The following is a 27,123-nucleotide window of genomic DNA, read 5'->3' as shown; positions in this document are numbered from 1 at the left end:
GTCGATTGGCACGTGACAAAGGTGCGGTAAATTTGAAATCTCGTTGGTTAACTGCCACAGACAGAATAAGCAAAAAAATGTTGTTACAGTGTACACTGGAGTCGTCATCGCGCAACTGTAAGACTTTAACACTGGCTGAATGAATAGAAGTTCTTAAAAAATTAGAAAAAAAAAGTCAAGCATCTACTGCTAAAGAATATGGTGTCAATCCCAGTCAAATTTCACGTATCTTGAAACAGAAAGATCAGCTTCTGGAAGACTGGCAAAACAAAACAAATCCACACAGGAAACGAAAACGGGCGGAGAAAAGCTGAGGATATAGAAGATGCTCTTCTTCGGTGGTTTTCTCAAGTCAGGAGCAGACAGTTTCCTGTCAGTGGTCCACTGCTTATGGAGAAAGCTAATCAGCTACCTGAAAGTCTTGGACTAACTGAATTCAAAGCCACTGTTGGATGGTTGGAAAGATGGAAAGAGAGGAACAACATAAAATTCAAGAAACAGCATGGTGAAAATCAAGACGCTGATGACTTTGTTGCTGAAAATTGGGTTGTTTCAGTTCTTCCTACCATCTTGAACGAGTTTGCACCTCGTGACATTTTCAATGCTGACGAAAACGGTCTCTACTGGCGAGCGATTCCTGATGGAACACTTGCATGCAAACAAGCCGAAACTACAGGAAGTAAAACGTCGAAGGACCGACTGACGATTCTCCTTTGCTGCAATATGGATGGGAGTGAGAAGTTGGAACCACTCGTCATTGGAAAGAGCAAACAGCCCCGTTGCTTCAAGAATGTTAAGCAACTTCCTGTGTCATATGAGGCTAATGCAAATTTGTGGATGACTGGGGAAATTTGGAAGCAATGGCTAAAGAAGTTAGACACTAGAATGTGGGCACAAAAGCATCAGACTTTGTTGCTTTGTGATAATTGTGCTGCACGCAGGGATGATGTCAGGCTGTCTAACGTCAAGGTGGTCCTCCTGCCACCAAACATTACCTCTCTGATCCAACCTATGGATCAGGGCATAATAGCCAATTTCAAACAACATTATCAGGCTCTTGTGCTACATCGCCTGATGAGCGTTATGGATGACCAGACTGGCAAGGATAAACGTGTTGTCAAACTGGCTCGTAATCTATCACTGTTGGATTCCCTACATATGCAGAAAGAAGTCTGGAATCATGTTACACAGGCAACCATTGTGAACTGCTACAAGCAGGCAAGCTTCATTAAGGATGTGGAGAGGGACAAAACAAGCGAGTCAGATGAACAGGCTATTGACATCCCAGCCGGTGTTACTGAAGAGGAGTTTCATCACTACGTAGCTGTTGATTACGATCTACAAACAGCTTACAACAATACTGATGTCGAGATATGCGCCTACACGCAGGCAATGGCTGATGATAAAACAGATGATGAAATGAGCAGCGAGGCACATACTGACGGAATTCAACAACCTCCTGTCACTTTTGCAAGAGCGCTGAGAGTCTCAACACCGGTGGGGCCTATCTGGAGGCCACTGGATGTCAGTGCTATGACAGTTTTACCGTCTGGCAGACGTAGTCTATGGAACTCACAGACACAAGAGTGTACAGGGGACTATGACTGATTACTTCAAGTAAGCCTAACGTTAGTTAACGGAGACTGAATAACGTCAGTTAACGGAGACTGTATAACGTACGTATAATAAACAGTACTGTACATATGTTTATCAGATGTCAAGCTTCTTTGGGTCACAACAAGTACACGCTCGGTTAACTGCATGTATTTCTTTGGTCCCAGACTCTTGCACTTAAGTGGATTGCACTGTATTTATTAGATAAATTTAATGTATATTTCTTTATTTGGGGATCATTTAAAATATTTTAAAATAAGATTAAGCAACGTCTTTTATACTTTGTATTTAAAACAAAACACCTACAACATTTCTATTTTATTTATTTATTGCATTTGTATACCACATTTTCCCACCTCTTTGCAGGCTCAATGTGGCTTACAATAATCATGAATAGTGGAAATACATTAGAAAATAGACATTTAGTGTTACAGAAGGATCTTGGGTAACATGATAGTGATAAGACATGATAGTGGTATAACAAGCATATATCAGATTAGTAGGAAACAAATGTTAAGCCTTTTACCTTTCTCAAGTCCTCATGTAGTATCTTCAGCATATTCTCCAGCTGGTCTACTTTTGAAGCAAGACCGGTAGGGGATTCCTTACTGCACACAAAAACAAATGCATGTCCAGGTCTATTAGCAAATACTGCAAATCTTTACATATTCATATTTTATTTTTGTGCACAATCCATACGGTTAGAATGAAAACATTTCAAGGGCAAGGGGTGATATTAACCTGGCAGGAGGGAGACTTGGAAGGAATATGATATGCTTCTTTCCTGAGATGGTAGAGACCTGGAATAACGTAGCAGCAGAGGAGGATGAACCCAACCCTGTAACCAAATTTAAGCATTCTGGGGACAGATGTGTACAGGACTGGCAAATACAGGGCTGAAAGTTGGGTAGAGAATTAGAAACATATTTTCAAAGCACTAGACTTACAAAGTTACATAGTAACCTATGGAACTTTGTAAGTCTAAGTGCTTTGAAAATGAGTCCCTTAGGGATCTGGGTATGAGCTTAAATATAGGCTCAGAGGACCAGAGGGGGGAGATAACAAAAACTAATTAGAATAAGGAAAGATATTCCAGGATGTGGTCAAGCTTTATGACCTATAGTTGGGCTACATCCTTGGCTACAGCTGTAAAAATGGTGATAACTGGACATATTGAGTGGGTCTATTAGTTTTCGCCTGACATCATCTATTCTAATGTAATACTATGTGCTTCTTTTCTGAGAGAAACAGCACACTCTGAATACCACCGATTTGAAATGAAATATTTCACCAAGGATACGTACATCCTTTAGGAGGCGGATTACAACTGTAATCTAAGAAATTATGGAAAAAGGGAACTCTATTAGAAAAGGATAGTGGCTTAGCTTAATTAAAATTCTGTTTTAGCTGTGAGTATCAACCTCAGAGAGACTATGTACAGAAAGTTCAAAAGTTTATTAAGTACATCAGAATCTATGCTCGGTACTGCTACTATCATAGAATTCACTCCTGCTCAGACAAGGTGCTGAAAGTGACAAACTTGAACAGACAAGCAAAATAAACTAGTTCATTTTGGGGTTGGGATGCTAGTTTTCCATTTATTTAAGTAATGTGATGAAGGAATAAACTTTCCATGAGAAGTAATTTGTTTCTATCCAACTTATAGACATTCTCTTCATTTCTGTGATACATCAAATCTGCTTACTGGCTCATGCTCACTGAGACCAATATACACTAAAGTGCAGTAAGATTTGTACTTGTAGTTAGTGCATGGTAATTGCTAAAATCAAAGCGCTGTAACTACAAAACCTCCAAAGTTAACTTTTGGGGGTGATTTCAACATTTTTGGGATGGACACTGCAGTTACCACAGAGAAAAGGTGACTTTGGCTATACAGCAAGCAAACAGGATGTTTTAAACTTTGCTACTCTGCTGTAGTTCTCAGCCCTGTCTCTCTGCTATTTTTTTTTTGTACCACCATATTGTGTCTTACAGGTTCTGGCACTGCTCAGCATCCAAGGCCCAAGCCCTGCCTCTCGGAACTGACATTGGCTCTTGATATCACTGCTATCCTCCTGTGGCACATGCCGAAGTAGTGCACATAAGAAGCAGATCATGCTCCTTCGTGCGCAACTTAGAATGCCAACTATTCTGGCCATACTTCTATACATTTTATGGAGCTATTTGCTTATAGTCAACTTGATCCTAACACTCTATGTTGCATCAAGTCAAGGATGTTACCCATCTCAATTAGATGGACTCCTAGATCTACCTACCACTATCATGAACCTTTCCGTGGACTGAGATTTATCTACTCTTTGCTCCTTCAAGACTCAGTGTCCGGTAACTTGCCTTCCATGAAGACATCACTTCAATTGGGTCTCCTAAACACCCAATCTCTCAAAGGTAAACAATACTTTAAGAACCTTTCAGAACAATATAATTTCGATATACTCTGCCTAATGGAGAGCTGGCTTCCGGAATCAGAATTGGCCTATATATCGCAGGCGGCTCCCTTGGGATTTACCTTCCTACACAGTTCTAGACTGGTTAAGAGTTCTCTACCACTCTAAACGTAATATTACTATGCTTTCTTCAAATCAGTATGCTACACTGGAGTCATCAGCTTTTTGCAATCTCTCGCCAATTCTTGGATTTGCTTTTAGTATATCTCCCCCCCTCCGGTTCCTCATACCTTTTAATTACTTCAGTCCTTAATTAGCTCTCACGCTCTGACATCCTCGATTTTGGTGATCCTGGGAGATTTTAATATCCATTGGGATGACAAACTAGTGCCTTGTACCTTGATTTTTTTTACATTTTGACTCAAGATTTAGGACTTCCCAAATTGTCTCCAGCCTGACCCATGAAAAAGCACATACTTAAACTTGTTATTATATCCCCACTCTCTTTGCTCTAAATAACAGCTCTTCCACCCTTGCACTCCCCTGGACTGATCATATGCTTCTTACTTTTCATTTGCATAGTTTACTCCCTGTGATCCAAGGCCAGGCACACTTAAAATCTCGTAGGGATGTTTCTCAACTGACCAACGAGAATTCTGTTAAAACATTCTCCCTGGATGTTACTGATTTCAGCAAGCTTTGCTTGAAAGCAAAAGCAACTATGGGACTCTACATTATCCACTGTCTATGATGTCTTAACCCCTCAGACTCCTTACACACCTCCTTGAAATGTATACATGATCCTTGGTTCAATCTACTCCCTTTCATTCCAGAAGCACCAGCTAAGACATAAGGAATTATTATTTATTGCATTGTAGCCCACATTTTCCCAAGCCTATTTGCAGGCTCAATGTGGCTTACAGTTTTGTTTTGACATAGCCATACCAGGATATTAGATACAATTAGTAATGTGCAAAGATTAGGTAAGGGAAGAGAGGTGTAGGGCAGGATAATATAGAAGGTGGACTTTAATAACTGGGTGGGTTGGAGAGGTAGTTTGTAAAGTTATGTTATGTAAACTTAAAGGAATGCCAATGGCAAAGGAAATGCACCCCAGCCACCCTAAGGGCCTACAAATCATTGGTTTATATATATAAGCAGTCTATTCGAACAGCTAAAAAGAACTGGCTATCTAGCCCACCTCTACCTTTTATTCACATGATGGTTGTTGACAGCTTAGAAACAGGCTCAGTTCCTCAGACTTGGAAAAAAAATCCTCTAACCATCTCAAATTAAATAATCAAACTTACAGACCCAGATATTAGCAACTATCACCTGATTTCTAACTTACCTTTTCTAGATAAATTGACAGAATCAGTCATCCTTGATCAACTTCTGGAAAAGACCAACACTTTACACCTCAACCAAACAGGGTTCAGAAAGGGCCATAGTAGCGAAGCAGAACTTTCCAGGCTCACTATGCTTCTTTATCAACAATTCGATTAAGATAAGACAGTTGTTCTTATTTCCCTAGATTTGTCCTCTGCTTTTGACACCATGGATCACATTCTATTTCTCTACTGCCTACAGGAAATAGGCCTCACAAATATAGTACTTATCTGGATCACATCATATCTTTCTGGACACTCTAAGCCTGTTCACTGGTGTGATTCACAATCTCACACTTACAATCTTCCCTTAGGGGATCATTTGTTAGCTTCTAAACTATTCAACATTTTTCTGGCCCCATCCATAGGCCTTACTTTATATGTATAAAAACAGATGGAAAATAGGCAAATAACAGGTAACTGAATAAGGATCAATTATAAAACTATTTAAACACTTTATCACTACCTGGATAATGCCTGTGAAGTACAGGAAATGTAGCTGCTCACAAGGTCTCAGTAAACAGGACTTTCTCTCTCTACTTCTACACTGAGACTGGAGAAAAATCCAGTATTTCCAGACTGAATTTGAGCTCCTGGGCCAATCAGAGCCCAGAACATTTTTAAAAGTAGCTGGCCACATCACTGCAGGTTACTTTCTCCTTGTGTTAAACTAAAAGGAACAATCATTTCTCTAACAGCTTTAAACACAAAACATGTACCACCTGCTGGCCAAACTACAGAAATACACTTCAGGAAATAATACATACAGTTTACAGCTTACAACCCACTGTTTTGTCACACCTCCCTCGTTAAGAGACCCCAGACTGCAGCTTCTACAAGACCGCTGGTTGGGTCTTGACAGTCCAGTATCAGGGCATTTCTGGCTCTTCCTTTCTGGAGAGTCCATCTGTGTTATGTTAACTGCCCTTGCAGTTGCAGTTCTTATAACAGAAGCTTTTACCACACTCAGTAATGCTAATAGTTTTAACACGTATGTGTTAGGCGGTGAGAGTCTGATATGTACGGAGGGGGAGAGGGATCTTGGGGTAATAGTATCTGAGGATCTGAAGGCGACGAAACAGTGTGACAAGGCAGTAGCCGTAGCTAGAAAGTTGCTAGGCTGTATAGAGAGAGGTGTGACCAGCAGAAGAAAGGAGATGTTGATGCCCCTGTATAAGTCGCTGGTGAGGCCCCACCTGGAGTGATGGGGTTCAGTTTTGGAGGCCGTATCTGGCTAAGGATGTAAAAAGAATTGAAGCGGTGCAAAGAAAAGCTACAAAAAAGGTACGGGATTTGCGTTACAAGACATATGAGGAGAGACTTGCTGACCTGAACATGTATACCCTGGAGGAAAGGAGAAACAGGGGTGATATGATACAGACGTTCAAATATTTGAAAGGTATTAATCCCCAAACGAACCTTTTCCGGAGATGGGAAGGTGGTAGAACTAGAGGACATGAAATAAGATTGAAGGGGGGCAGACAAGAAAAATGTCAGGAAGTATTTTTTCACGGAGAGAGTGGTGGATGCTTGGAATGCCCTCCCGCGGGAGGTGGTGGAGATGAAAACGATAACGGAATTCAAAAATGCGTGAGATAAACATAAAGGAATCTTGTTCAGAAGAATTGGATCCTTAGCTTAGCGGAGATTGGGTGGCAGAGCCAGTGGGGGGAGGTGGGGCTAGTGGTTGGGAGGCGGGGCTAGTGCTGGGCAGACTTCTACGGTCTGTGCCCTGAAAATGGCAGATACAAATCAAAGTCAGGTATACACATAAAGTAGCACATATGAGTTTATCTTGTTGGGCAGACTGGATGGACCGTACAGGTCTTTCTCTGCCGTCATCTACTATGTTACCATGTATATGTAGACAATTCAGATTTTATATTATGCCTCTAAATACGAAATTCAAGCTCTGTCACACAAAGTTGATAGGCTTGCAGCCTGGTTTGATTCCCACAGGCTGAAACAAAATTCATAAAAATCCTTGTGTCCTATTCGCCAGAACTGGATCACCTGAATTACAGTACCAAACTCTCTTTCCAACCTACTGTAAAAAATACTGGACATTAGTTAACCAAATCAAATTTTTGAGCACAGATCTCTAGTGCTGTACAATGCAGTGAAAATGATCTACTCTGTTCGAAATCTCTTTTCTATTTCAGCTCTTTGGTTTCTAATCTACTCTTTCATAATCAGTCAACTATACTACTGTAATGCCTGCTGTCACATATTTATTGCATGATGAACTCTGGCTTCCTATCAATCATAGGATAACTTTAAAGATTTATATTTAGTTCACAAGATACATAATATTCAGGCATTCCACTTTACCTATCCAGACTATTAATTCTGTACACTCCCACAAGATCACTTAGATTTGCATCACAAAATCAACTAGTAGTTCCATCATTTCGTGCAATTACGTTCGGCACTTTAAGGGTCAAGAAGTTTAATGTCTCTGGTCCCTTCTTTTGGAATACAATTCCATCATTTATATGATTGGAGACATCCCTGCCTATTTTTAAGGAACAATTAAAAGCTTTTTTATTCAATGCTGCCTTTGGTACCTAGTCCTCTCTTCTCTGCAATCCCCCTAATTTGCAGGTCCTAGACAGAGTGCTGGTGTTGACTATGTCGGATATATAGGTACATTTTTGCTATAGTTTTTACTTAATAGTGTTACTCATAACTATCTAGGAAATTTCCACTTTTTCCTAGTCTAATTTCTTTCCTTTTTCTGTCCTATCAAAGAAATCACATTCTTTTCTCTCTCTTGTTTGAAATTTTAGTATTGTAAACTGCCCAAGTGGTTTTCCAATTGGACAATATACCAAATTTTAAATAAACTTGGAATTGTCGAGGTGTAGATAGCTACTGCACCACATTATTTGCAGTAGTGACCTCTATATTCACTGTGAGGTGCAGTCATGCCCCATTCTAACCATAATATACTAATTTCTGTTTTAACTGTTCAACACAGGAACTACAGTAACTCATGCCAAAAATAAACTCTGAGTGAGTGCCATACTATTATTTCTGCATTACACAGCTATTGCAGTCTCAGTAAATAATGACTGAATGCTTTTCCACTTAATCATGTCACACTTGGTAAAACATTCAACTCTTAATGTGTTTTATACAAATCACATCTGTATGCCAGCTTTATTTTCCTTAATAATTGCATTAAAAACTTCTTCCCTCTGTATACATGGGATATAACTACATAGACACATTGCCTTAACTGAATTTGGAGGAGCCTATCAACTTACTTGTGGTTCAAAACCACTTGTTTTTGCAATACATGCCAATCACATATAGGCAATAGCCCAAGTGTTTTTATTATTATAGCCTCAGTGTAGTTACATTCATTATCAATATCCCCTTCCTGCCTCTTCTACCCTTGTTCACACCTCACCTACTCCTCCACCCCTCTCCCTCTTTACCTACCTATCACTTTTGTTATTCTGTTATATTTAACTTTTATTTTCTCATCAATATCCTGTAATCCCCATTACTATGTAAGCCGCATTGAACCTGCTTTGAGTGGGAAAGTGCGGGGTACAAATGTAGTAATAATAATAATACGTTTTAAATAATTTTTATTACAGTAACTAGTAAAAAAGGCTCGTTTCTCAAACAAATGAAACGGGTGCTAGCAAGGTTATCAGCTAATGGTGAGTATGTTTTTAAGGGAATTGTTAGGAGAAATGTGCTGTGATGTTAAGGAATAATTTGTATAATGAGAAATATGGTCCAGGGGTATGAGATGCGGATTGTTTTTGTTTTTTAAATCTGTGTGTTGTGCTCTGTATGGGGCTGAGCGATGCTCCGACGCCTCTGCTTTGCTGCTAATATGCTGGGGGGGTTGTGTGTGTGTGTGTGTGTGTGAGAGAGAGAGAGAGAGAGAGAGAGAGAGTGTGAAAGAGAGAGGTTTGTGGGTGTCCTCTGTATGGGGCTGAGTGATGCTCCGACGCCTCTGCTTTGCTGCTAATATGCTGTTGTGGGGGGGGTTGGCTAATAGAGAGAGTGTGTGTGAGAGACAGAGAGAGTGTGTGAGATAGAGACGCCGACACCTGCGCTTTGCTGCTAATATGCTGTGTGTGTGGGGGGGGGGGGGGGGGGGGGGTTGAGAGAGAGTGTGTGTGTGTCACAGAGAGAGAGTGTGTGTGTGTGAACGAGACAGGTTTGTGGGTGTGCTCTGTATGGTGATGAGTGATGCTCCAACGCATCTGCTTTGCTGCTTATATGCTTTGGAGGGGGGGGGGGGCTTGGCTGAGAGAGACAATGTGTGTGTGAAAGAGAGTGGTTTGCGGGTGTCCTCTGTATGGGGCTGAGCAATGTTCCGAACCCTCTGCTTTGCTGCTAATATGCTGTGTGTGTGTGTGTGTGGAGGGGGGGGGGGGGGGGGGGTGTTTGGTTGAGAGAGAGTGTGTGTGTGTGAATGAGAGAGGTTTGTGGGTTTCCTCTGTATGGGGCTGAGCGATGCTCCGATGTCTCAGCTTTGCTGCTAATATGCTGTGTGTGTGGGGGGGGGGGGGGGGGGGGGGGGGGGGGAGTTGGCTGAGAGAGAGAGAGTGTGTTTGTCAGAGAGTTTGTGAGAGAGAGAGAGAGAGAGAGAGAGTGTGTGTGTGTAAGAGAGAGTTTTGTGTTTCAACTTCGCAGCACCCTCACCGCATTTCCCAGCTCAACTCTGCGTACGTCATGCTAACGGGAGCCCACGCTCTTTCCCTATTCACCAACGCGACGTACGCAAGCTCTGCCTGCCAGCCAGCTCGTGCGCTCCCCAGCACCGTCAACCCCACGTGCTGATGGGTGGCTGGCGCTGCTCAGGACTTACGAATCATCTTTGCTCTGGAGCGCCTGCGACCGAGAGGGGGGTATGCGGGGGCTGTGACTTCGAAGGGGGTTGCGGGGGCGGCGACCTCGTGGGAAGGTGGTTTCGTTTGGCTTAGAGAGAGAGAGAGGGTTCGTTACAGGCCCCGCCCTCTGACATGACGTTTTCACACGAGGGTGCGGCCTATTACGAACCCAGGCAGCCACAGAAATTTGGAGGAGCGGCTCCTCGAGAGCAACGTCTCTGCCCTCTCGTCGTCACGCGCTTCCCGCCTCCCTGCTAGGAGTAGTAACATCTCCTGACGTCAGGCAAGCAGTGTTCTAGTGCAGGCCAGTGACATCAGGAGAGCTTACGATCCCAGTGAGACACATTCGAACGTTGAAAGAGCAAATTATTATATTAGATATGCTTTGTTTAATAACTCTCTTACACACATCTTGTGTTATTCACGATACACTATTTGTTTGTAATACCATACCTCATAAGAATGTGGAAATTTGGCTTCCATAGATGATGCACACAGTAGAGATGTACTATATGATATAGACACATACCCTATGGAAGCCTTGTTAAGTGGGGCTGGCTGGCCCTCCATTTGATCACTCATGGACCCAGCACTCATTGGTCGGTGGTTTTCTTCAGTACTAGCAAAGAATGAAGCTCGCTGAACTATAGAAAAAAAAAAAAATCTGTAAATACTATGCAGAGTGGTTTATTAAATCAGTTTGTGCACAACGTACTTGACAAACTACTGATAGGTTTCGGAGATTTATAGCTTATTCATGGAATATAAAAGTTTTACAAAAATTATTCGATCTATTCATTGAAGATAGAATCATTTTTAACTTATTTTGTCACATTTGATAATACCGCAAACTTGATCCAATATGGGCGACTAAGTGGGCGACTAATCCAATATGGGCGACTAATAAAAACTCAGGCCAGAGCTGATGCCAGGAGACATGGGGAGTAGAGAGAAAGGGGAAGAAATAGGAGGAACGGCGGGGAAGCAAAAAAAAAAAAAAAAAAAACCAACAACAAAGGAGGACTAGGAAAGACAGAGTGACTAGTCAGTTGACAAACAAAAAAAGGTATATTATACGCATTTAGTTCTACTGAGTGGCGTAGGAAGGGGGGGGCGGTGTCGGCTCCGCTGGTTCCCTGCTCTCTCTGCCCCGAAACAGGTTACTTCCTGTTCCGTGGCAGAGAGAGCAGGGAACCAGCGGAGCCGACGCAGCTCCCAGCGACGTGCACTCGGGGCCGGATCGGCCCTCCCGCCCGCTCCTCGTTTCTCAATGCATGTAAGAATGCACTCCGGGGGGGGGGTGCGCCATGCTGCACCCGGGGGGGGGGGGGGGGGGGGGGGTGCGCAGTGGCGATCTGCCCCGGGTGTCAGCTGCCCTTGATACGGCACTGGTTCTACCATACAAAGAAAACCAGTTCATTAGTAGTTTGTTTAACTATATATTAGTAGTGAACACATACCCTCAAAAGCTTTGGCAGCATCTACCAAATTTGACCACTCCATATCAGATGCAACATCTGGAAGGGGTATAAGGCCAGGATCTGGCATGGATTGCGCTCTTTGCTCTTGGATATCAGTGAGAGAGCTATCAGAGGCAGAGAATTCTCCTGGAAAATTTCAGAACAAAACTATAAAATATGCATATTCAGACAGTGACTAGTTTCTTTCCAAATAATAATCCAAGCTAAACCCACATGTCTTAACTTTCATGGCTCTTCTCTAGTCCAGAAGGTAGGTTCATCATATAAACACTATCAATAAAACTAATGCCAATGTTTCTGATGCAATCTACTGGAAGGATTGCAGTCCCCACCGGATAAAAACTAGAGTCCACTGTCCTGGGTTTCGTATAACTATAAAAATTCAAAGCAATAATTCAAAGAGAAATTTCTCTCTCTCTCTCTTTTTTTTTTTTTTTTTTACTTTGCCACATAACATAGTATTACCACTGGATCAGCACATTAGTTCCAGTTTTCTAAGTCTGTGGTTCTCAATCTAGTCCTCAGAACACATTTGCATGTGAGAGATTTGTATAAAGGGAGGCAGTGCATGCAAATCTATTTTATCTTATTTTTTGCGGATATCCTGAAATCCAGACTGACTGACTTATGTCCTGTGGATTAGGTTAAGATTCAAGCCATGAGTACTAAAAAGACAAATGACTGTCCAGCAAGCTCACTAGTTTTCAGAGGCCTGTGCCCTATTTGTCAGTGTCTCGAATGCTGGCAAGACCCTGCAAATTTAAGGGATGAATTTGTTAAGATGGTACTCTTCCACAGACCATACAGCAATCTCACACAGAAGTCCAGCACGTAGAACAAAAAAAGCTTATGACTTTGGAGAAGACTTCCTCCCATGTTCATATCAGGGTAAAGGGATAACCTCTTACATCCTTGGAGAGGACATCCCCTTGCTGCACTCTCATATTCTTAAAAGGAGCACCCAAATCTCTTTTAGTTTTGTCAGTGGTTTAGATTACAAAACTCAGAAGGAAGCAGGGGACTAAGGGGCAGATGCACTAAAGCTAAATGAGCCTTTAATGACTCTCCAACGAGGAAAATTTGATCCGTTGCATGCATCAAAGGGCTTTTACCGAGGAAGCCAGCAGCTAAGGAAAACGGAATGGAGATGAGAAATTAGTGTGAAAACCCCATTGAAATGACATGCACTAACCTTTTCCGATTGCCTTTACGCAGGAAAAAGGCAGGAAAACTAACGACAGGTCTGGACCACTCGTTAGGACAGCTCTGTGCCAGGAAAAATCATTAAGAGAAAAAATAAACAAACTTTGAGCCAATCCCAGCGCATTAGCAGAGCTAAAAGCGCTGTGATTGGTCCAAAGGACGTCAGAAAAACATAAATAAATAAAAAAAAAAAAAAAAGGGTCGGGAGGGGGCAAGGGCGCTCATCAGGAGCGTCCTGTACGGACGGCCTTGCCCCCCCCCGCTGCTCCCCACTTTCCGCCGCTCCCCCCACCCCGAAAAAGCAAAATTCAAGCAGCCCTGCTCCCCACTTTCCGCCGCTCCCCCCACCCCGAAAAAGCAAAATTCAAGCAGCCCCTGCCCCCCTCCCTTCCTCACTACTCTCTCACCTCAGCTCCGCCTCCCGACATCCTCCGTCCTGTGCCCCGCCCCCTTTTGGGGTCGTCGCCGCCATTCCCCTCCTCCATCGGGCCCCCCTCCCTCTTACCGGGCCCGTGCAGCGCCTCTCTCCTCTGTCCGAAGGCGCTGCACGGGCAAGAAGACAGCTGATGCCTGCCTTCGCCCAGCTTCGATGGCGCGTCTTTCTCCTGCTTTCTCCTGCTGGGCCCGCCCCTGTCTGACGTCGGTTACCTACGTAGTTACTGACGTCAGACAGGGGCGGGCCCAGCAGGAGAAAGACGCGCCATCGAAGCTGGGCGAAGGCAGGCATCAGGCTTTCTTCTTGCCCGTGCAGCGCCTTCGGACAGAGGAGAGAGGCGCTGCACGGGCCCGGTAAGAGGGAGGGGGGGCCCGATGGAGGAGGGGAATGGCGGCGACGACCCCAAAAGGGGGCGGGGCACAGGACGGAGGATGTCGGGAGGCGGAGCTGAGGTGAGAGAGTAGTGAGGAAGGGAGGGGGCAGGGGCTGCTCGAATTTTGCTTTTTCGGGGTGGGGGGAGCGGCGGAAAGTGGGGAGCAGCGGGGGGGGGGGGGCAAGGCCGTCCGTACAGGACGCTCCTGATGAGCGCCCTTGCCCCCTCCCGACCCTTTTTTATTCTTTTTGTTTTGATTTGGGAGCCATGTGCTTGTGATTTGACTGTGTTTTGACTGTTTGTGGCATGCGCAGAGCAGCTAACATAACGCTTGGCTGCTCTGCGCATGATTTGGGGGCCGATTAACGATGTGTATTGTGATTCTTTGATACATTGTACGTTTCTATACCGATCTGAGCATGTGTGACTTTTTTTTTTGGTGCATTCTTCGTTTTTTAAAAATCGTTAGGGCCTTTAACGATTTTGATTTTTTTACGTTTGCTTGATGCATCTACCCCTAAGTGTTGGATTAAGATTAGGAATTCATATTCTCTGGAGACAAGCAGGCTTCTATCTTCTCATAAGTGGGTGACGGTGATCTGCGTCGCCTGGACCAGTATTTTGCCAAAGCTAAAGAGAGAGCTTTGTGGAGTACCCTCCCGCCCGTTGCATGAACGCGGTCTCCTCAGTTCTCTTTTTTTCCCGCATGAGAATGTGGTTTTTTTTGCCTTCTTATTCGTTTGGTCTGAGAGCTTTTTTGTGCCTTCCGACGGTATTTTTTTCTTGTTTTCTTTGGGGTTCCTCTTATAGGATCTTTTTTTTGAACCTTTCCTTAGTTTCTTAGTTCGTTTTGCCCAGTTTTAAGTTTACTTATTTTTTTCGTGTCATCAGGCTGTTTTTAGGCCATGACTTTGGCTGGGTCTTTTTCTCTCCGTGCCTTGACCCTTTTTTCAGCCATAAATCGAGTCATTTGATTTAGATGGCAAAGTTTTCCCGTCTATGTCCACAAAGACTCCCAGTGGCTTCAAGCACTGTACCCGGTGCAACTGGACTATCTCGGGAAAGGACACCCATAAGTACATAAGTACATAAGTAGTGCCATACTGGGAAAGACCAAAGGTCCATCTAGCCCAGCATCCTGTCACCGACAGTGGCCAATCCAGGTCAAGGGCACCTGGCACGCTCCCCAAACGTAAAAACATTCCAGACAAGTTATACCTAAAAATGAGGAATTTTTCCAGTCCATTTAATAGCGGTCTATGGACTTGTCCTTTAGGAATCTATCTAACCCCTTTTTAAACTCCGTCAAGCTAACCGCCCGTACCACGTTCTCCGGCAATGAATTCCAGAGTCTAATTACACGTTGGGTGAAGAAAAATTTTCTCTGATTCGTTTTAAATTTACCACACTGTAGCTTCAACTCATGCCCTCTAGTCCTAGTATTTTTGGATAGCGTGAACAGTCGCTTCACATCCACCCGATCCATTCCACTCATTATTTTATACACTTCTATCATATCTCCCCTCAGCCGTCTCTTCTCCAAGCTGAAAAGCCCTAGCCTTCTCAGCCTCTCTTCATAGGAAAGTCGTCCCATCCCCACTATCATTTTCGTCGCCCTTCGCTGTACCTTTTCCAATTCTACTATATCTTTTTTGAGATACGGAGACCAGTACTGAACACAATACTCCAGGTGCGGTCGCACCATGGAGCGATACAACGGCATTATAACCACTCTTGGTGTCTGCAGTATCTTGGGCCCGACCACAGCCCTACTAACTGTGTTGTCTGTCTTCGCATGAAGAAGAGGATCCAGATTTCCCGAGAGGCTCAACAAGAGAGAAGTTTTGGAGCCAAGTCTGGTTCCTGGACGTTGGCATTGAGGTCCAGCATCGCACCAGCATTTGGAGCGTCGGTAAGCATGGCTGCTTCTAGACCTTTAGACACTGGGAGCTGTGAGGCGTTGAGTGGGTCTCCTATGCCTCAACCGGCACCCCAGCTTTTCCCCGGTGTCGGCCCTCAATGAGCGCATCCAGGCCTTGCTCCCAGAGCTGCTAGATGGTCTCATGCAACAGTGTGCATCGGTGTTGGGGGTGCTTGCGCCTACCCTACCTCCCATTGCGGCCCCACCTGGCCCTCAACCTGCAGTGCGGCCTCCGTCAGCGTTGCTTGCTGCCCTGGTGTTAACTGCCACCCAAGTTGACACCCCCCCATATCGGTGGAAAAAGCTTCAACAGTGTCGAGGCAGGAGGGACTTCTTGACACTGTTCTCATGGACATGGCTCCTTGGCCTTGAGGCAGGTTCGGTCTCAGCAATCTCATATGGACATATTGTCCGACACCATTCAGAGGAGGATTCCAGATACTTTTCCTCAGATGAGTCTTATGGGATTGCCTCTGAACCCTCCCCTCCACCTGAAAGGAGATGGCTTCCCCCGGAGAGCCCTTCATTTCCATCTTTTGTAAAGGAAATGGCTGGGGCCATTCCATTTCCTTTGGAAGTGGAGGATGAATCCAGGGCCAAGATGCTCGAGGTCCTGGACTATACATCTCCTCCTAAGGAGGCTGTGACTGCAACTCTCCATGAGGTACTCAAGGAGTCCTCATCAGGAACTGGGAGTTCCGTCTGTTGCTGGAATGTCCAAGAAGATTAACACCCAGTATCGGATTCACTGTACATCTGGTTTTGATAGGCCTCAGTCGCCTCTCAATTCCATGGTGGCGGAGTCCGCTCTCAAGAGAGAGCCAGGAGTACTAGAGACTATGCCTCTGCGCCCTTAGGCAGAGAAGCTAGAACACTGTACTCTTTTGGGAGGAAAATGTACCAGGCTTCAATGCTCATCTCCTGCACACAGTCCTACCAGCTCTTCATGAGCATCTAGTTGCGAAACTTGGTGCGACAGCTGTTGGACTTGGTAGATGTGCTTCCTTTGGAGCATTCCAAGCCTTGGAGCGGAGGAGTAGCCTAGTGGTTAATGCAGTGGACTTTGATCCTGGGGAACTGAGTTTGATTCCCACTGCAGCTCCTTGTGACTCTGGGCAAGTCACTTAACCCTCCATTGCCCCTGGTACAAAATAAGTACCTGAATATATGTAAACCACTTTGAATGTAGTTGCAAAAAAAACCTCAGAAAGGCGGTATATCAAGTCCCATTTCCCTTTTCGCCAGTTGGTCAAGCAGCAGAAGGCATGTCGAAAACTCTTAGCCAGGGGCACTTACGACACATGATGTGGCATCCAGGATCTCTGACAAAGTATAGCAATGCGCAGACTCTCATGGCTGCGTACTTCTGATTTAGAACACTGCTGGGGGGATAACCTTTTTGGAGAGAAGGTTGAGGTCACTGACCAAATCAAGAAGCATACTGATACAATCTCTTCTCTCTCCCACCAGGCGCCTTCTGCATCCAGCTCCTCAGCTAGGAATGTTTTTGGCAAGCCACGGCTCGACTCCTACTATTATTCTAGGCATAGGCACACTCCTTTGGCTCGCCAGACTCAGCCCCAGCGTGCTCGTTCACGTGAATGGCGTGCATCTAAGGCCCCTGCTGCTCCCCAGTCAAAACAAGGGATGAGCTTTTGACTGGCTCCAGCAGAGCATAGCCGCAGTCAAAAGCGTCTATTCCGGACTACTTGCCAGTTGGGGGGGGGGGGGGTGGAGGTGAGGCAAATTTTTTTTTAACCAAAGGTGGTCTCTTATAACATCCACTGGTGGGTTCTTCAAATAGTCCGTCTTGGATACATCCTCAACTGGAGAACAAGGGGTCGCTTCTACATCCTAACCTCCAGTCTCTGGCTCTCACAGCATGGATGTTGGGAGCCTAGAATTCGTTTCCTTGGGTCTTTTAGAGAGTGAGTACTGCTGGCTTTCAGGAAAGATTCTACTAAGAGGTGTTACTCTTTTAAATGGAGATTTGCCATTTGGTGTGAGGGCAAGGCCCTAGATCCCCTTACTTGCCCTACACAGACCCAGCTTGAATACTTTCTTCACTTGTCAGAGTCCTGGTCTCAAGACCAACTCCATAAGGGTTCACTTTAGTGCAATTAGTGCTTATAATCAACGTATAGAAGGTAAGCTCATCTCTGGACAGCCTTTAATTGTTCGCTTCATGAGATGTTTGCTTTTGTCAAAGCCCCCTGTCAAACCTCCACCTGGTCATGGGATCTCAATGTCGTTCTCACTCAGCTGATAAAAGCTCCTTTTGAGCCACTGAATTCCCTGCCATATTAAGTACTTGACCTGGAAGGTCGTTTTCTTGGTGGCTGTTACTTCAGCTTGCAGGGTCAGTGAGCTTCAGGACTTAGTGGTGGATGCACCATATATTAAATTCATCATAACAGAGTAGTCCTCCACATACGCCCTAAGTTCCTACTGAAGGTGGTGTCAGAGTTCCCATTTGAACCAGTTGATTGTCTTGCCAACATTCTTTCCACAAACCTCATGCCCATCCTGGCGAAAGCAGATTGCACACCTTGGATTGCAAGAGAGCACTGGCCTATTACATGGAGCGGACAAGGTCCCACAGACAGTCCAGCTTTTTGTTTCTTTTGTTCCAACAAGATGGGGGGTGCCATCGGGAAACGTACCATTTCAATTTGTCTGGCAGATTGCATTTCCTCACTTATGCCCAGGCTGGCCTTGGAGGGTCATGTCACGGCTTATAATGTCAGAGCCATAGCCGTGTCTGTAGCCCACTTGAGTTCATCCTCCATTGATGAAATCTGCAAGGCTGCGATGGTGGTCTTCAGTCCACACATTCACATCACTCACTATCTTCAGCAGGATACCTGACACGATAGTCAGTTCAGGCAGTGAGAGTTGCAGAATCTGTTTGGGGTCTAGAATCTGACTCCACCCTCTTAGGCCTATTTTTATTCTGTTCCAGGCAGTACTCTTATTCAGACTGTATATAGTTTCGTTGCGAGGCCCAATTGACCAATGTTGTTTGTTTTCGGTGAGCCTGGATGCTAGGGATTCCCAACTTGTGAGAAGATAGAAGCCTGCTTGTCCTCGGAGAAAACGCAGGTACTTACCTGTAGCAGGTATTCTCTGAGGACAGCAGGTTTCATATTCTCACAATCCTTCCCACCTTCCCTTGGAGTTTGTCTCCTTGGTTATTTTATTAAATTTTTTGCTTTAGTATTAAACTGAGGAGACCGCACTCGCACATGCGAGGTAGAGCAGGCTTGCGCGCCACAAAGCTATCTTTTTAGCTTTGGCAAAATGCCGGACCGGGCAACGCGAAGCGGCGACACCCACCTTGTGAAAATATGAAGCCTTCTGTCCACAGAGATATCTGCTACAGGCATCTTCGCTTCTCAGCTACCCAGTTTGGTAGGAAGCACACAAATAGATGTGGATCAGGAGCAATATACTACAAGTACTCTATTTTCTACAGCTCACAGAAGTGCCAAACTTCTAGAATTACCAAATTAGTAAGAGTTGGCAAAAGGGCAAGTTCAGTTGTGACTGTAAGATGCATTTATTGAATGCCACTATATTGGTTATGATATCCAATTAAAGAACAGGTTTTCCAGCAACAGTGCAGAAGGCAAGGACTCTATATTCATGTAAAATGAACGTCTACATATGCCATGCAGTGTACTTTACAATAAAAAATAAAGTGTATTACCCCTATTTGCTAACCCCAGTAAGATGATCTATAGTGGTGAACCTAATGGTATCTGATGTTAGCTTTTAACCAATAAACACCAGTAAAGCACTCTTGATGCAAAGAAAATTAACAAGGTGTTCAAGTGAATGAACACAGAGGTTGATCTTCAGTGGGCTGTCCTCAAATATTCAGCAACAGCAATATCCCTTCTGACCATCATGGCACTATGTGATTAGTACTGAGGAAGTCCAAGGGGAGAGTTGGAGAGCTACTGGCCATATTCAGTGCCAGTGCCTGCATAACTAAGAAGGCAGACAGGACTGCAGAAAGAGTGGTCCTATCTTTGCTTGCTTAGCTATGCAGGTGCCTGCACTGAATATAGGCAGGTCAGCACCTATTAAATGCCTGTGCCTGGTCATGGCCCCAGCACTGAATGCGGTTTGCAGCTTTAAAACCACTGACTGCCATGGGCTGAATATTAGGCAATTAAAAAACCCCCACATTACCTATTACTCTCACACCCTTCCCTGGCTTGGTCTCACGCCTTCCACTCAGTTGTGCCTTTTCTCTACTGGCTCTTATGTAACACAATAATTGCAACAATATATGTGGACACATTTTCAGTTGGGGTAAACTGCTAAATCATACAACCAAAGCCCCTAATCAATGCCTTTCCTTGCTATTTTTACTAGGTCCTCAGAAAGTGCATCTAGCCAGAAAACTGGCAAGCCATTCAGAACTGTCACTCTTTTGTTTTATAACTGTTAAATGAGCATTACTTCTTATAAACACTTAAGTCTCACTCTCAGGCTTAAAAAAATATACATAAAGAAAATCAGAAAACTTATCTTAAACCAACTGTCAGGCAACCTCCTGACATGACCATGTTTTGAATACTGCATCAGGGGACGGTTCCCATATTGGCAGAATCCACGTTCATTCATTCAGAAGTACATTTCATGAACCTAAGAAGAGTTACAGTGCTAAACGCCTGCCATGCTTTCTGGCTAGAAGCACTTTGAGGACCCAATAAAAATAGCAAGGAAAGGCATTGATTAGGAGCTTTGATTGGTTGTCTTATGTGACAGTCTTATGTGACACAAACATACATATTTGATTCCACTGGAAAACGTACCCAGCAAAAGTACCTCTGGTGCATAACATGAAGTTATTCACCTGTAGTAGGTGTTCTCCCGACTACAGAATGGTAAGTATTTTCACAAAAGGGTGGATGTCATCCACGGAGCCCCAGTGTGGACGCTGCCCAGCATTCTACTGTTCCCATAAGCCTTTGGTAGGTCTCCACCGCACATGTGCAAGTGCCTTCCTACCTACCTGACTCAAGTGGGACCCGCAGTTGGATTAAAAACATAAAGAATACAATTCCTAGGGGAGATGGGAGGGTATGTGAGAATACTTCTCCTGCTGTCCTTGCAGAACACCTGCTACAGGTAACTTCGCTTTCTCCAAGGACAAGCATGACATAATTTTCTCACATGTGGTAATCCCTAGCTACCAGGCTCACAAAAAACAACGGTCAACAAGGACTTGCAACGGCAGGGGCAACAGGAACAGATACTAACAACACAAACAGACCTGGAACAGAAACGAATGGGCTTATAAAGGAGGGTGGAGTTGGATTCTAGACTCCAATTCTGCAGAACTGTCTGACCAAACCAGCTATTGTATTGGGTCTTCTTCTCAAGACAGTAGCGAGATGTGAATGTATGGACTGAATACTACATTGCAGCTCTGTAATCTCCTTAATGGAGGCTGACCTCAGTGGGCTACAGACACAGCCATGGCTCTCATACTGTGAGCTATGACATGGCCCTCAAGAGTCAGCCCAGCCTGGGCGTAAATGAAGGAGATGCAGTTCTCTAGCCAATTGGACAAAGTATTTTTATGGATGGCTGTCCACATCCTGTGTACACTCCAGACAGAAGGCCAAGGTCTCTTGCAGTCCAAGGTGTGCAGTGAACTTTTCCAGGATGGATATGAGGTTTTGAGAATGCTGGCAGGACAACTAACTGGTTATGATGGAACTTCGACACCACCCTGAGGAAAGAACTTAGGATGTGTGAGAACTACTCTGTTATGATGAAACTTCGAGTAAGGTGGATCTGCTACTTGGGCTTGAAGCTCACTGACTCTGGAAGCTGAAGTGATCGCCACCAAAAATAAGACCTTCCAGGTCAGGTACTTCCAATGACATGAATCAAGTGGTTCAAAAGGACTTTCAACAGGTGGGTGAGGACAATGTTGAGGTCCCAAAACACAGTCAGAGGTCTAACAAGGAGCGCTGTCAACAGCAAACTTCTCATGAAGCAACAACTAGAGGCTATACAGAGATGGGCTTACCTTCTATATGGTATGGTACTAATTGCACTGAGTGAACCTTACAGAGCTGATTTTTAAACCAGACTCAGAGAGGTGTAGTAAGTACTCAAGCAGTTTTTGTGTAGGAGAAAGAAAGGATCTAGGGCCTTGCCCTCACACTAAATGGCAAACCTCTTCCACTTAAAAGTGCAGTACCTCAGTATTCTAGCATTATAAATAGTATGTGGCTTCAGGAAGGTTATTTTAGAGTATTACAAAGGGCCTACTTTCCTCAAAACAATTATATTATGCAGATGAGATCTGATCAACCTGTTATGGGCTCAAATGTACTCAGGACATGAATTCCTTTTAGCACTCTTCTTTGGGCTTGTCCTCCGATACAAATTTTCTGGGCCAAGCTAGTGAGCTATGAGAACTCTATGGGAGGGGGTTTGATGAGTTCTGTGGAACCACTATTACTAGATAAACCTGGAACATTTCAGGAGAAGGATAAAGGGAGTACTGTATTATTTCATAAAATGTGCCTTGGGAGGCTAGGAATGTTGGTGGCTCTTCCAAGTGAAAAAAAAAACAGTTTAAATTGGTATGGGATCCATATCTACAGACTCTCAGCTAACGGGGGACGTAGTCTGCTCCTCAACACCTATAATGAAGACACTGGATGTCTTCTGTACCTACTGAATAACCCAGAGGGTCCCTTCACCCAGGGACTTGGGGGTGGAGGTGAGGGATAGGGTTCTCTTCCTTTTTTCAGGTCACAGGCTCAGGGGGTGATAATAGTCTAGACTCTCTGATGGGTGACTTTGGTTGTAATAATCTTGGGGACGACTACTGATTGTTACATAGGATTGTTAAGTAGGTTACTTGAAAATTCTGATGTTTGTGTTTTGGGGAGTCAAGTATTTGGGGTAAGGTTTGCATATGTGGATAGGGGGTGATGTGGGTGGAAAGAAGGAATTGTATTTTTAAAAAAATCAAGATAAACTCTGAATGTTTGGTTGTTTTCTTATGCTTTATTTCAATAAAAATTGTTTAAACAGCATCTCTTGGTGGAATCTTTCCTGGAAGCCAGCAGGATTCTGAAAAAACCTTCATGCAGTTGATGGGATGCAAATCCTATGCTCTTGACATCTAAGTCGTGAGGCCGGAGACTAGAAAGTTTCTGGGACATTCATGGGAAAAATAGGAGCAGCAAAATCAAATGGCTCAATTGTAAAAAAAACAAAAACTTTTTTGTAAAGAAAATACCAGTTGGGTGCTTAGGCCTACAGTGGCTGCCAGCAGCAGAAAAAGAAAAACTAGAAAAGGGAAGAAAAGTCTAAGAAAAAAACAGGAAAGGAATAAATGAAACAAACAAACAAACAGAGGTCCTACGCTATTCATAGTGGAAAAAATGAGAGGCAGGAAGGCAGAAAACTCTCTGAGGAGAAAACACGCACAGCCATAGAAGACATTTCTTCACTGCTCTGCCGAGAAGACCAAACTACAGGTCCCATGCAAGTTGTGCAGGCGGGAAGGCACTTGCACATGTGCTGTGGGGGTCTGCCAAAGGCTTCAGTAGAACACTGGGCAGCATCCACACCGGGGCTCCATTGATGAACATCGCCCACATGTGAGAAGACTGTGTCATGTTTGTCCTTGGAGAAACACCAAAATTCTGTATCCTCAAAGAACACCTAATTAGCTGGAAAACAAACATCTAAATGTACAATATATAATACCTATGAATAGAAGCCCTAATTATGTTTAAATCTTTTTTATTGACTCTAATCACAAATTCAGAAGTTCACCACTAAAACACGACACAAATTTCAGAATATAATATAGCATTCCATTTATAACCTTTCCAGTCCTCTACCACTATTCCACCACCCCAAAATTCCCATCACCTTTCTCCCCCCGCCCTGATTCTCAACCACACTCCCCAATATTCTCCATAACAATCCTGACCAACATGGTATAACAATTCTTGATTTATGGAAAATATAAAATTCTGCTACGAGCTACAGGTCCAAGAGTGGTCCAAAATGGTTAGAAGCCCTAAGTATATCTTTTAGTTTTTCAAAACATAGCATTGCTAAAATGTGTGCTATAGAGCCAACTATAATGGCTTGTAAAACATCTACACATGCAATTAACAATTTATTTCTGGTATAAATATTTGCAACAATCAATTTAATACTTCCTAACTGCTTGTTATAGGGCAAGTACATACAAAGAAAAAGGGAAACACCTTGATTTTTGGAGCAGTGTCTGGCAATAAGAGGATTTTGTTTCTAAATGACATAAAACACCTTATAGGGCTTTCTTCATATAATGATCTTTATCAGTATTATAGCATTTATGTGACTCCTGACCCAATTAAGATACTTAACATGACCTTTGCAAATTAATCAGTTCAAAAGCTAAGTTGAAGAATAACAGATGCTCTTACCATGTACAGATTTCATGCCTAAAGTATACGACGGCCTTCGCAATGGCAGTGATTTGTGGACAAGAATGGTAATACTGCTGAAGAGGACATCATTGGCAGGGCTTGATCCAGAAGCGAAGTTCTGGCATTCACAAAGGCAATGTCTCTCTGACCACTATAAATACTTTCATCTGAAAGAGTTCTATGCAAGGAACGCCTTGTGGTAGGGGTGGTTGGGAAAGGAGACTGTGGAAAGAAAACATATCAGAACAAGATCACAGAAGGCATTAAAAGGGTCAAAATGCAGGTCACAGCTCACTGGCAGTACTCTGCCTAGCCATGTACAGGGCCTAGGTTTGATTCCCAAACTGGCTAGGGATGCTGCAGAGACAATGTTCATAGTCTTGGGAAGAGGGAGGCTGAAAGCTAGGAGGTAATCTCAGTCATCATTCAACATCAACACATGGTAGCTGGATTTAGGGTGCATGATTACAGGATTCCAGAAAGAGCCCTGGTGCATGTCCCTCAGCAGGGAGCCATTGCTGCGATAATTGGACTACATGAGCTGAGCAGTGATTTAAAAAAAAAAAAAGGGGGGGGGGGGGTTCAACATCTAACTGCCAATGAAGAAGGCTCCTGGCACCTCATTCCAATCCTGGTTCTGACTGAACTGGAAGCCCAGAGAGGAGGAGGAAACTGCCAGGCCCCTCAAAAAATGGTGAGAAAGCATGCATTAATTATTTAATGATGTGCCATTATAACTAAATACTACCAGCAATATTCCAGTTTGAAAGCAAAACCAATACTTTAACCATAGGAGCCAACTTTTCAAAATGATTGGGGGTGCTGAATTTTTTTATTTTTTATAGGTGGTGCATTCTCCCCTTCCCCCGAGTTCCAGGCCCCCCTCCCTCCGTTCGAGTTCCAGGCCCCCCTCCCTCCCTCTCTTTCCATCCCCCCTCCCTCCGAGTTCCAGGGTCTTCCCCCCTCCCTCCCTCCCAGTTCCAGGGTCCCCTCTCCAACCCAGTTCCAGGGTCCCCCCTCCCTCCCTCCGAGTTCCAGGGTCGTCGTCCCTCCCTTCCTCCGAATTTTAAAAGTCATCTTGACTTAGCACGTTGGGATTATGGTGGCCGGCAGCAGCAGCAGTAAAAAGCGTGTAGGCTCGGCCCTTCTCTCTCTCTCAGCTCTGGTCCCGCACTTGCAGAAACAGGAAATGAGGGTGGGACCAGAGCTGAGAGAGAGAAGCGCCGAGCCTGCATGCTTTTTACCGCTGCTGAGGTAAGTCAAGATGACTTTTAAAATTCGGAGGGAGGGGGCCTGGAACTGGAAGGGAGGGAGGGAGGAAAGGAGGGATGATGGCCCTGGAACTGGGAGGGAGGGATGACGGCCCTGAAACTGGGAGGGAGGGAGGGACGGATGACGACCCTGGAACTTGGAGGGAGGGAGGGAACGAACGAACTTCCGGTGGGTGAATATAGAGGGTGCTCGAGCACCCACAGCACCCACGGAGTTGGCGCCTATGACTTTAACTGAAGTAGTCAAAATGCCTCATCTTATGCAATACAACACCCTACTCTAGAATTAAAGATCCAGTCATCTGTACAACCTGCTTTACATTTTTATGCTAAAGTGCTGGCTGGTCAGAGAGCTGATTACCAACTGCCAAACAAGTCTTCTGCAAGCCACTGAATCATGTTTTAAATTTCAATGTTGAGATTTAAAAAAAAAAATTCTACAAAACCAATTATTAACTGTCTCGGAGCATAATTTATCCATTAAATGCTTGATGGGGAACCATTTATTACAACAAATCATCTGTTAATAAATTTAAAAAAAACAGCATGAGCTGCTCTGGTACATGGCATTCAAGTCAACTGTTAGAACAAATGGGATTTACTCCAGCTATTAAATCAAATATTTAAGATGGCAGTGGCATAGAAGTTGTATAAAAGCGAGGGGGGGAGGGACTTTCAAGGTAGACAGACAACACCAACCGCAATGAGGGCGGGGCCAGAACTAACACAGAGAGAAGGACAGAGGCTGCATGTCTTTAAATGATGCTTTCCTGGGAAGATGATTTTTAAAACTTGGAGCGAGTGTGGCTAGAACTGGGAGAGAGGGACGACGACCCTAGACTGGGAAGGAGGGGGACCCTGCAACTCGGAGGAGGGAGGCGAAGGGGGCGCGACCCTGCAACTGGGAGGGAGGGAGGGGGGCGACCCTGCAACCGGAGGGAGGGAGGGGGAGCGACTCTGCCACATCGGAGGGAGAGGGTGACTCTGCAACTCGGAGGGAGGGAGGGGCGACTCTGCAACTCAGAGGGATGGAGGGAGGGGGCGACTCTGCAACTCGGAGGGGGGGGCGACTCTGCAACTCAGAGGGGGGGGGCGACTCTGCAACTCAGAGGGAGGGCGGGAGGGGGGGCGACTGCAACTCAGAGGGAGGGAGGGGGGGCGACTCTGCAACTCAGAGGGAGGGAGGGGGGGCGACTCTGCAACTCAGAGGGAGGGAGGGAGGGGGGGGCGACTCCAACTCAAAGGGAGGGAGGGAGAGGGGGACAACCCTGGAACTCGGAGGAAGGGAGGGAGGGAGGGAGAGGGGGACGACCCTGGAACTCGGAGGAAGGAAGGGAGGGAGGGAGAGGGGAACGACCCTGGAACTCAGAGGAAGGGAGGGAGGGAGAGGGGGACGACCCTGGAACTCAGAGGGAAGGAGGGAGGGGGACGACCCTGGAACTCAGAGGGAAGGAGGGAGGGGGACGACCCTGGAACTCGGAAGGAGGAGGGGGGGGGCCCATGGCACACACTCTCATTCTCACACACACACTCTCTCACACACACACTGCACCCAGTCTCACTCTCTATCTCTTTCTCACAACACACACTCGCACATTCAATCTCTCTCTCTCTCACACACAGTCTCACACACACTCTCTCAAACATACACACTTCGAGGACAACCTTGCTAGCGCCCGTTTCATTTGTGTCAGAAACGGGCCT

At 44.9% G+C, this 27,123-nt stretch overlaps 1 protein-coding gene across 1 annotated transcript in view; it reads right to left on the bottom strand.

Annotated features, from left to right (window-relative positions):
* Window positions 1–27,123, bottom strand: part of SIPA1L1 (signal induced proliferation associated 1 like 1) — a 637,152-nt gene that overhangs the window by 3,521 nt on the left and 606,508 nt on the right. Inside the window, 5 exon segments of the mRNA XM_030215408.1 lie at window positions 2,141–2,222; window positions 10,796–10,910; window positions 11,727–11,873; window positions 24,146–24,244; window positions 24,247–24,370. Of these exon segments, the coding sequence (XP_030071268.1) occupies window positions 2,141–2,222; window positions 10,796–10,910; window positions 11,727–11,873; window positions 24,146–24,244; window positions 24,247–24,370 (567 nt within the window).

This window comes from Microcaecilia unicolor, chromosome 9, assembly GCF_901765095.1.
Source record: "Microcaecilia unicolor chromosome 9, aMicUni1.1, whole genome shotgun sequence".
Lineage (NCBI taxonomy): Eukaryota > Metazoa > Chordata > Amphibia > Gymnophiona > Siphonopidae > Microcaecilia > Microcaecilia unicolor.
Note: the sequence above shows the minus strand (reverse complement) of the source record. Positions and strands in the feature narration are given on the sequence as shown.